Raw genomic sequence first — 12,178 nt, 5'->3', positions numbered from 1 at the left:
GAACAATTATGCACTAAAAGGCAAAACCAAAAGACAGGCAGAAGTGCTAAGCCACTGAACTCTACTTTATATATTAGGAAAAAAGTAAAGCCAGAATAAAGTTTCAGTAGCGTAAGCATGAATTCTAGACCTGAACTATGAAAGCAAAGTGAAATCAATTTGATACTAGTTGTGACTTGCAAGAAGCCCAGTGAAATAAAAACACCCAATCTACAAATTTTTAAATATTGATGAGCATGATTTTAATATAATTTACAAGGTGAGAAAATGCTTGTAATCCTTTTCAACTTTTTCCCTAATTTCATACCAAGCTGACTTAAAATGTCAATATAAAGCGTTAAAAAGGTTTCAATAGAGTTGAGGCAACAAAAGAAAATTAAGATATACTTACCAGTTCTACAAGCTTCTCCAGAAATGGAATCAATTTTAGGAGCTCATTGTCATTTTTATCCATAAACCAGCTTTCTATAGGGATTCCATTAGATAGCTACAACGATAAATAAATAATTAAATCCTCTTTTTACATTTTGCCTACTTTGTAAAAGCCTGAAAGAGAAATAACAGATACTTAAGAAACACATGTATATAATAAGTTCCTCTGAAAAGGAATGCCATCAAAGTTTATGTTTGTCATATTCCAACAACTCAACAGTGCAAGAGACAGATGTTAGGGAATACATCAAAGCCCAATTGGTTTTTCCACGTAATGTCTTCCTAGTGTATATGAAACTATACAAGAAAGATACACTGAGACAAGTTTTGCATTAACATAACTAAAAATATTACTTCACTGATTCAAGAAATAGCTACTATTAGTCAGTGCAAGGTATTGTGAATGAAGGAGTACAGCCAGTGTAAAAAGAACACTAACAGAAAGCCTATACTTTTACACATGGACTGTATCACATTCATTTTATTCCAACAAATACCAGGATAACCTGAAACAGCATTAATGTAGCAAACAGATACAATGGTATTTCACTGAAGAGGAGTCTAGAAACAAGAATGTAAACCATATTTGTTTCATAGTAAATAATCTCTAGGTTGTCTTTAACATTTATGCAGAATACTGTGTTTAAGATGGAGGACAACTGAAATGATTTTATCCAGGAAACAGTAAAAAATTCTTTTTTTTTTTTTTTTAAAGATTTTATTTATTTATTTGACAGAGAGAGATCACAAGTAGACGGAGAGGCAGGCAGAGAGAGAGAGAGAGGGAAGCAGGCTTCCCGCTGAGCAGAGAGCCCGATGTGGGACTCGATCCCAGGACCCTGAGATCATGACCCGAGCCGAAGGCAGCGGCTTAACCCACTGAGCCACCCAGGCGCCCACCAGTAAAAAATTCTTAAAAAACACATTTCAAAATGTGAGCAGTGACCTATTTTGAACATATTTCAATACCATATGCAGTTTTTCCCTTTTCTCCTTTTTCATCTTTTTACTTTTTTACTCGTTCTATCAACATCCAGCCCAATTTCCACCATCCCTATTCTGCCCAGATTTATTGTGAAGGAAATCTCAAACTATCACATGAACATATTCATAATGTAAAACATTTTGCAAGGATGCCTCAGTTCTAGTTCAAGTTATATTTCTTTAAAAGGCCTTTTTTTTTTTTTAAAGACTTTGTTTGACACAGAGAGAACACAAGCAGGTGGAGAAGGAGGCTGAGGAAGAGGGAGAAGCAGGCTCCAGGAAGAGCAGGGAACGCAACGCAGGGCTTTATCCCAAGACCCTGAGATCATGACCTGATCAGAAGGCAGATGCTTAACCAACTAAGCCACCTAGGCACTCTCCCAAGTTATATTTCAAAGAAACACTGACACAGCATATACATATATTGACAAAAGAGTCTAAGAAATTATTTCAGAACGTCAAAGCAAACATATCAGAACATGACTGAGGTATTTTTAATTCTCAAACATGTTTACAATTACTTATTTAACAACTGCTAAGAATACTATCAACTGATATATATATATTTTATTTGACAGAGAGACAGGGATCACAAGTAGGCAGAGAAGGAGGGGGAAGCAGGCTCCCTGCTGAGCAGAGATTCCCAATGCAGGGCTCGATCCCAGGACCCCGAGATGATGACCTGAGCTAAAGGCAGAGGCTTAACCCACTGAGACACCCAGGAGCCCCTGATATATATTTTACAGTCCCTTCTTATTTAGGCCTACTACCCAGATTTTTATCTGTGTTGTACTTAATTGAAAGAAAATTTTCGGGGCGCCTGGTGGCTCAGTGGGTTAAAGCCTCTGCCATCAGTTTGGGTCGTGATCTCAGGGTCCTGGGATCAAGCCCTGCATTGGGCTCTCTGCTCAGCGGGGAGCCTGCTTCCCCCTCTCTCTCTCTGCCTGCCTCTCTGCCTACTTATGATCTCTCTCCCTGTCAAATAAATAAATAAAAATCTTTAAAAAAAAAAAAAAAAGAAAGAAAGAAAATTTTCAAGGCACCTGGGTGGCTCAGTTTAAGTTAAGCCTCTGCCTTCGGCTCAGGTCATGATCTCAGGGTCCTGGGATGGAGCCTGCATCTAGCTTTCTGCTCAGCGGGGAGCCTGCCCCCCTCCCCCCGCCTTCTGCTTGCCTCTCTGCCTACTTGTGATCTCTCTCTGTCAAATAAATAAATAAAATCTTAAAAGGAAAAGAAAATTTCCCACATGGAACATAGCAATTTGGCATTTCTAATTCTAAAAGATAATACTAAACACAGAAATTTCACCAGTCAAAATTCTGTTCTCCTATCATATTCTGTTTGGCAGCATTTGTTCTCACTATATATATTTTTTCCCAATCTGAATTTGTTTAGCAACCCTCCCTTCCTACCTGATATGCAAAGGCTTGTGGTGAGTTGTCAATTATTATAGTCTTTGAAAGATCTCTTCCAAGGATATTTAAGTCCTTTATATAGTTTCCTTGTACACAAACACAATGTTCACGGAAAAGCCGATGCCTAAACATAAAAATAAAAACAAATTAACTAAGAAAAAGAAAACTCTAAAAATTACAACATATACTGAAACATACATACACATACCATAGGCTTTATAGTTTAAGCCTTATTATTTTCTCTCACAAAGGAAATTCAAATATAAATGTGAGCCTAAGCTTTGGGCTACAGTTTTACTTTTTAAAAATGTTAGCAATTATTGAAACCTTACAACCAAATATTACCATGCCTTTAAGGACTTCGGCTTATCCCAAAATGTTATATTAAATTATAAAGAGGGATTAAAAACTCTGTAAATTGTTTTTGTAATTTATTTACCCAGGAAAGCTCAGTTCAGATGCAGCATCTGGTTGTCAGCGAGGTCCTGCTTTTTAACCAATTTTCCAGATGGTTGACTGAGGCACAAGGAGGTCAAGTGACTTGCCCAAGGTCACACAGTAAGTCAGTGGTTAGCCCCGCATTGGAACCCAGGATCCTCCTGGCTCCCAGTCCTTTGTTCTAACCAGAAGACCACACAGCCTCCCTATCCCTGTACATGCCAGAATAGAAAATATAAGAAGGAATGTTTCTGTGTTGGCATTTTTAAAAATGTTTTTAGTTTCCCTTATAGTTTTTGAAAAAGGTGTGGAGGCCAAAACATTCCATCATTTCAACTTTTCCCAAACACCCATCTTTCTTTTAATTTAGTTGAGTGTGTATATGATCATTTGAAAAAACAAGGATTAAATGAAATGATGAATTCAGATTTAAGTATTACAAATGTAAACTAATGTTTTACCAACGATACTTAACTGAAAAATGCTGTTATTTTAAAAAGCTATGAAAGGCTTTATAATAATACTTATAAACTGTCAAAATTGTATCATCTCATTTAGCACTCAAAATGTTAGTCTCCAAATATTTCTAATAATACAGATCACCTTGAAATGTATACATTAATAATTTGGTAAGTTTGGCTTCCTTGTGTCTTAATCCCACTAAACAATTTTCAGCAGCTAGGGTCTACTCATACCTTTTAATTATGGAATTTCAAGAAAGGGGCATTTTCTACCAACAAAACTTGCCATAGCTCTGAGAACAAAACTCAACCTTAAAAACACCAGTGCCAGTGGTGATGACGGTTTTCTAACCAGACAAAACGTATTAAAAATAGTTCTCTTCCTCCCTTTTTATAAAGAATACGTTTAACTAAATCATGATCTACTTCTGTATGGTTTAAAGACCATCCTACTTTGAAAAGGTTAAGACCATAGAATTTTCATTCCTGGTTGGGCCTATAAGATTCCATTTTTATTTGTATGAACATTTACGTTACATATGAGGAAACTGGAAAAGCCAGTGCAGCACATAATGCAAATTACTACTAATGTTTCTTCCCCAATAGCAGCAAACTCACCCAAGACAGGAGACAAATGACTATGTATGTGGATACTAATGATTACTTCAATTAAATTACAATAAAACTCCTCCAGTTATTCAGGAGTCTGACAGTCAGTCAGTAGCAGGTATTTGCAGTTTTACAAAGGAACTACTTTTGCCAGTCATCAGATTTGCATTTGGATGCATGAGATTCAGACATCATCGAATTTCTGAGTCTCCCTTGTCTTCAATATAATTCCCTTTAGCATTCTAATGAATTCAATCTACTATTCAAAAAGTTCTTCCTGTTTTAAATTATTCAAATACGACTACATAAAACAAATTTAAACTCCCAAATATGTAAATTTTATAGAACTAGTTTAAAAGAGGGGCATTAATTTGTAACATCATAATTCCATGACTATGACTTGCTCCCCAGTTAAAACTGAAATCTCTAAGGAAAAGGCTGGTATTGCTCACCACTGTTGCATGGAACACTGGAGGTGCTGAATAGAAATCTTCAGAATGAATGAAGTCATCAAAACAAAATCATTTGTGTACTTTTGTTAAAGTTAGGTAAAATGAGCATGTATTATACTTTCATAAATAGGAAACACCATTTTCATTTTTGATCTGATGCTTATATGGAAGATAAAATGGAAAGTGACAAGGACAAATTCTGATCCTTTAGATTAAAAAAATCACAGTTCCATTTACAAGAAAGAAAATCTAAGTGTGGACATCAGAAAATGTCTTTTCACATAGCTGCAACCACTCAATAACAAAGGTACCATTAACAGTAGAAATTAGGATTTTCCACTAAAAAAATATGGAAGAAAGTATTCAAGAAAATGAACTCCCAGCTATTAAAGCTTTCATGAGCCTTTTCTGGCATCTCTTACATCTCTTGGTCCAAAAAAAAAAAAAATCAAAGATTAACTCTGGCATCTTAAAGAATCCAGCAAGACTGCTAACAGTCTTAATATCTCACTTCAGTTGACACGAACAATGGAACTAATTTTCAAACTGTTTTAAAATTACCCAAGGCACTCCCACCTAACCAGGAACACACTGCATCTGCTGGCTCAGGACACACACAAGGAACTGAGTCCAGATCAGGATAACTTGAGTGACTAAACCAACTGCAATTTCCAATTAGAGTCATGTAATGTTTTCTTTCCATGGAGGACAAATTTGCTCTTGAAAAAAGCAAAAGAGTTTAATTTATCCTTTCTGTTAAAATTAACCCTTATTTCTCTATGCCATTAAACAGGGGACATAACATGCATTATCTCAGAGACATAAGGAAGTGAAAATATCATGCACACAGTGAAAAATTCCACATACCCCCACTCTCCCCCCAGTCCCAAAAGAAATGAGGATACAGATGGACTGTGAATGAATATATACATTTGATCTTTGTATCCTTTAAAGAACGTCTGTCTGGAGTTACATCATTTGGAACTCTTAAAGAGTTTGGGGCTTAAAAAAATTCATTTCACCATTCAACACAACCAATCTCTATATATGCAGCCAACTGAAAATGGCCATCAAAATTAAATAGAATCAAAGTAATTTCATAGATCAGTGTGACAGACATTTCCACTATTTCTTAATTAAATTTACCTGACCAGTTGCTTTTTAGGGTCTAGTATGTTCAGTAACTTGTCTGCATACACCTTCTTAGAAGCAGTAAAAAGAATGATCTACAAATTCAGGGGAAAAGAAGTAATCATTATACATGATCTAAATATGGGTACTGTATTGAATAAAATAAAAATACTTATGTAATTAGCTTAAGCATGTTTACCTCATACATCTGAGACATTCGTTCCAGGAATTCCCTGAAGAATGGTCTTAATCTCACGTAAACCTGAAGAAATAACAAAGACACGCTTCAGTAAATAAACATACAGAGTAGAAACAACTTATTTATAAGAGATGTTGTGTTCTAACTCTGAATATATTATAATTAAGAAGTTCATATTTTAAAGTAATAGAAAAGTTCACTAAGTACCACTCAAATATATTTCATAAACCAAAAATCACTTAAAACAATCTTTTGGTAGGGAAATAATAGTCATTGTGATGTTACTTTTTAATATTTAAATGGCACCATACAATGTAATAAAACTTTGTGGAATATAATTTTAGTAAACATTCAAACTAAAAACTGAAGGTTTCCCTTTGAGATTTTGATCCGCCAATCAGCTCCATCTTCCAGCCAGGTAGCATCCATCCAATTATTAGGCAGGCTGTGTCCACCTCTAGCTGACCTGTCTCAATGACCTTCCTCTATATTCAAAATTTCTTCATAACAATCACCTGCTAAGAATACCTTTATTTTCAATCTCTATTAAGATAAATAATGTTCAAGAAAGAGATGTCTGGATTGGTGGGTTTAAGTAACTGGAATTTTTCAGAATTCAGTCTTTTTCTACATTTACTGATTTAGACGTGGCATCTAAATTAGCACTACCAGGCTACTTGAGACTGAAAATATAACAGTCTAATACCAGTTATCAAAACTTACTGGCAATATCAGGGAAAACTATAGTACCCAAAGAACTGCCCTTTCTTATTTATGTTTGTCTGTCTTCTTGCCTACATTTAATGTAGCTCTTGTAATACACTCCAGAATTCAAAAAGCACAGAATTATAAGCCAAGAGCAACCACTAAAATGGATTTACAGAAGATTTTAAATTATATTCATTTTGTGACAAAATTTTATAAAGACAATTTTATACTTTATACTCAACAGTGATTATTAACTTCAAACACCATGAACAACAAATATTTATAGAAGATGTATGCACCAGATTCACTGGATTCAGATTAAAAAAAAAAAACACAACCCACTAGTAACTACAAATTCAAAATCTAGGCTTCATGAAATTTAATTGTCATTAATAGACATCCACACAAAAATGAGAAAAATTTCGTTCTGGGAATGTTTTGGGGAAGAACAGGGAAATCAAGCAAAGGATTCTAGGAAGTAGTGACCACTGTACTACCAATCTTTATAGTTTCCAGGGCCCTCTGCGCAGAAGACAATGTCAAATATACAGTAAATACTTGATTTAAAACAAAAACAAAAACTGTTGAGTAAATGAAATAGAATTACCCAAAGTTAAGCAATATAGACAAAACAAAGAGAAGCAAGCCTATATAACTACAAAAGGACAACTACTGAGTTTCCTCAAAAACTAATCATTTGTAGAAGACAAATTCTGAACAATTATTAATATGCTAAGAATATCACTACCCCTACCTCTAGGCTAGAATGATAAAGTATACTTGCTTTGAATCCTATTAGGCATTTTATTTCAATCTCTTGACTAATCAAAAATAAAAGTAAAGCAATATACCCCTACCCCTAGAGCAAATAAAAATAACCAAATCCTTGGTATCCAATCACTATCATTTAGGATGAGGCACAAGAAATTTAACTAGAGCTGCTCTTCTAATTAATTTTAACATTTTTCATCCTAAAAACATTTGGTATTCTTTGTGGCCAACCCAGGTAACTGATAGATTTCAGATATATTATTACTGTCTTAACTGGAAATAATATTTTTTATTAACTATGTGTCTTTTGAAAAATAGATTTGTGATGACTAAGGAAAAAAAATCAATTTAGTCAATACTTTTTCCAATGACCTCATCTCAAGGATGATAAACTATGAACCATCAGTCCTAATTACCAAAATACTTTATTTTTGCATTTTTGTTCTCAGTATCTCTGTTATCACTTGCTCCATTCTGTAAACTAAGTAAGGTCTCTGTAATTTGGGATTTGTTTCCTCTGAACCCTAACATACTTCCATTTTATTTTAGAGGAATACTTCTATGTAAATGATATTATCCAAGCAGAGAAGTGGAGCACCATACAAAGATGACATTTTTAATTTCTTATACATGACTTCCAGATTAAGTCAAAACTATTATTTCATTATACACAGAAATGTATACTACTATATATACTACATACTATACTACTTTGACCATTCTTAATATAAAAATGCATCTTAAAATTTGATATTACTCTCAAAATGTACTTGTTTATAAGGGAAGATGTGGCCCTAAAGATGGGGAATATATTGCTAGACTGTTTCCTTACATGAGAATAGAATTAATTGTTAGCTATAGAAGTTCCTATCCTCAAAACAGATTCACCATTTGAACAGGAAGGTGTTTCAGTATTAAAATGTATACACAAAACTAAGGTGGTTAGTGAAAAAGAAGAATATAGAAAGATACATTATCTGAGCAGGGGTGGAAGTTCTGCTTTGTGCTGCAAAGGCAAAATCTCAGAAAGAAAAATAGAAATTGAGACACAAGGCCAGCAGGGTCTAAGTCATTTGGATGGATATATTAAAGCAAAAAATATATAAAAGTCAAACACTAAGTACTATCTAGTAGGAAACAGAAAACAATTTAAGATATGTTTAATACAAAGAGACAACAATTACTTATCCTGTGAGGTCACAGAGATACAGAAATACACAAATGCACAGAGGCATTACAGAATGCTTCCAAATCTATTCCACAGATACTCTTAACTACATTTATCTTCTCCTAACTTTCTCATCATAAAGATTCCTGTCCTGAGCTGCCTACTTCCTATTTTCCACATTCTTTCTCTACTTAGTATTTCACTAACCATCCTTCTTCAAACTTGTAACTCTTTACGCATCTTCCCACCATACCTTTTGAAAAAGCCAAAAGTTTAAAAATAATGCAGAATGCTACAAAGAAACAATGATATAAAAATACCATACCCAAAGATACATCTTGAATAGGACTGACTACTATGCAAAGATAGGGATTTATGAATATGTTCAAAATACAAAACTTTAAAAATAAAATCTATCTTTGGTATTAAGACAGTGAGAACATCCTATAATTGTATATACACATACTCTAGCCAGGCCATAAATGGTAAACAAAACTAGATATAATAAAAGCGGTCACCAAAATAACAATCTAATTATAAATTGATTAGAAATATTTTACGACAGTCATATTCATGACTAAGTATGTGATATCAATCTATATAAATTGAATAATTTCTATTAGTTTACCAAACCTTATCTAATTTCATAGATAACTTTAACAGCATGACCAAAAAAAGAAGAAGAAAGAGGAGGAGAGGGAGAAGAAGAAAACACCCAAAGCAGCCATGCCTTTGTGGGCAAGTGAAGAAAAAAAAATTCTTACATGTAAATCTTTTAAGGAAAAATATGTCTTTAAAAAAAAAAAAAGGTTTACTTTATTTTAGAGAGAGAGCTTGAGCAGGGGAAGGGGAAGAGAGGGACAGAATCTCAAGCAGACTCTGCACGGAGCACACAGCCTGGTGTGGGGCTGGATCCCAGGACCCTGAGATCATGACCGGAGCCAAAACCAAGAGTCAGAAGCTTAAGCAGACACTTAACTGACCGAGCCACCCAGGTGCCCAAGGAAAAATATTTCTAAATGGCTGTAAGCAAAGATAATACAACCTTACCATATTTAAAAAGAAACATCTTATTAAAAGTTTTTCCATGATATCCTTTGAATTTATTGCTATACTGATAAAGTTTTTTAAATTGTTTTAATTTTATGCCGAACATGGGACTCAAACTCATGACCCCAAGATCAAGAGTGACTGGCAACTGAGCCAGCCAGTTGCTCTATACTGATATAGGTTTAAAACAAAACAAAACAGTCAATTCAGTGGGGCTCACCTACTTAAGAGTATGGCACCTTTAAATAAAAAGATGATTGGTAAATACTATTTATATAATCAGCAGTAAGACTTTAAAGCAGTAGAAAACCAACAAAGCTGGGGAATGTGAAGAATTAGATACTACAAATAACTGAAAAATCTAAACATTAGTGTACACCTCTGGTATACTCTGCCAAGTTGTTAACCCTTCTATACACCTCAGTCTCTTAAAGTGGTAAAGTAACAGTACCTACCTCATAGGGTTGTTGTGAGGGTTAAATAAGCTAATACATGTAAAGTACCTAGAAGAGTGCCTGGCACACTGAGACTGCCAACAACTATTATTACTATCCACCCTATTATTTAAAAGTAATCAGTCATAAGGAGAATAGCTGGAATGAGTATGATTCTATGGGGCAGAACTGGATAACCTCAACTCAAAAGAGAAAGCTGTACAGCAGCAACCTGTACTTTTAAATCATGAATTGCATCAGTTGATAGCTTAACTATTTAACTTAGTGAACATTTTCTTAGCATCAATACTAGAGCCTAGAGATAAAACCTAAACCCTCTTTATAGAAGAGGGTTGCTCAGGCAGGCCCTGTGGAGACCTCAAATTCATAACCCACTGGGTGACATTATTGTCATCCTTTGCTTAACACAGTTCCAACGAGAAGTAGATAGTTGCTGGGGAAAGTATTTGTAGGCAGATCAATCCAGAAATGAATAGGTAAATACTAAAACATCAAAATAAAAAATAGTAAAAACAAAACCCCTAACTAAAAGATTGTTCAAAACACTACACTAAATAGGAGTAAATCAGAAAAGGGATTTTCCTATAAAGTCTACATGGGATAAAGTGAAGCTTATGGTATTCATACAGATAAACTGTCAACGAAACAAAATTTTCAAGTAAAAACTGGCCATTACATACATACATATGTATTTTTTATGTGTGTGTATATATATATACTGTTCATTTGTATGTGTGTATATATATATATATATAAACTATTGCTGTGTTTATATTTACATGAAATTTAATCATTTTAAAAGCAAAAAAAAGGTCATTTTAGTAAAACAAAAATGCTGCCTTTAAAAACAAATTCTAAACTGTCTAAACAATTTAATATGCTTAGCAATCAACTGTCTCCTCTCCCATTTACAGAACGTTTTCAGCTATTGAATAAGAATTTTCCATGCATTTTTAAAATAAACTGCCTCTAATTTTAAGATACATTTACAAAGAATACAAGAATTCCTCATGAAATACATTTTCTCACCTCTGAGAGGTAAATAACTGTAGGTTTCAGCTCTCTTTTTTTAACCTTAAAAATCAGTAATGAATAATTATAATGAAAAAATTAGTACCAATGACTAACTATATTTACTAATAAGGAAAGTTTCTTTAAAATTACTTTTTAATATTAAACTACAACTAATTATCAAAATATTATTCCCTACCAGCTAAAATATTATTTTAATCCTCCAAACTAAGTGTCCATGACCCCAAACATTTTATTTAGGGCACAATTATACATACTACTTTTGTACAACAAAAATTATGCTTCGTCAAGTTCAAAACAAAATGCCTCTTGGTAATATCAATTTAAGTCAGAGCCTGAGAGAAGGAAAACTTGATTAGATATTTACTACAAAATTCTTCATTTACATGATTCCTTTTTCTTCATGAAGCAAAAATAATGCTGACTTTTCTACGAAAGACTATAAAGAGGAGAAAGAAGCCACTGACCCTCTATTCCTCTTGTTCTGTAGTACAAAATATTTGAGACCCTTGTAAAAATTACTCTATGCTATAAGGTTGCCAGAAAACAAACTATAGTAATGGGGAAGAGGTGGAGCTTCGCTAAACATGGATTTCCCACCCACCTCTCCCCCCAACTTTTCCCATACAAGCAACCTCTACTAATAAAACAAAGCACCCTTTAGCAAGTAGCTCCCTAAGGAACCTATCTCTCCTTGAGTGCTTACCACAATCTGATTTCTGGACAGCTGACCCAAAGTTTGATGATTTTACTGATCTTCAGAAAGCCACTGACTGGCTAAAGTCTTATTGGTGAACAGAGTCAAAAATCAGATGCCCCTGCCATACTTTACAGAATGAGGAGTTGGACAGCACAGTTACGTTTGGCTGTACT

The 12,178-nt window shown here is 34.1% G+C and overlaps 1 protein-coding gene across 8 annotated transcripts in view; it reads right to left on the bottom strand.

Annotated features, from left to right (window-relative positions):
* CTDSPL2 (CTD small phosphatase like 2) overlaps positions 1-12,178 on the bottom strand; it is a 79,430-nt gene that overhangs the window by 4,635 nt on the left and 62,617 nt on the right. For all 8 annotated transcript variants that reach the window (XM_047735756.1, XM_047735752.1, XM_047735750.1 and 5 more), the window contains 4 exons: positions 6,122-6,184; positions 5,938-6,017; positions 2,829-2,955; positions 392-487 (listed from right to left, as the gene is read on the bottom strand). In XM_047735756.1, coding sequence (XP_047591712.1) covers positions 392-487; positions 2,829-2,955; positions 5,938-6,017; positions 6,122-6,184 — 366 coding nt within the window. The remainder of the gene's footprint in view (positions 1-391; positions 488-2,828; positions 2,956-5,937; positions 6,018-6,121; positions 6,185-12,178) is intronic.

The sequence above is a fragment of the Lutra lutra genome, chromosome 7, assembly GCF_902655055.1.
Source record: "Lutra lutra chromosome 7, mLutLut1.2, whole genome shotgun sequence".
NCBI classification, from domain to species: Eukaryota; Metazoa; Chordata; class Mammalia; order Carnivora; family Mustelidae; genus Lutra; species Lutra lutra.
Note: the sequence above shows the minus strand (reverse complement) of the source record. Positions and strands in the feature narration are given on the sequence as shown.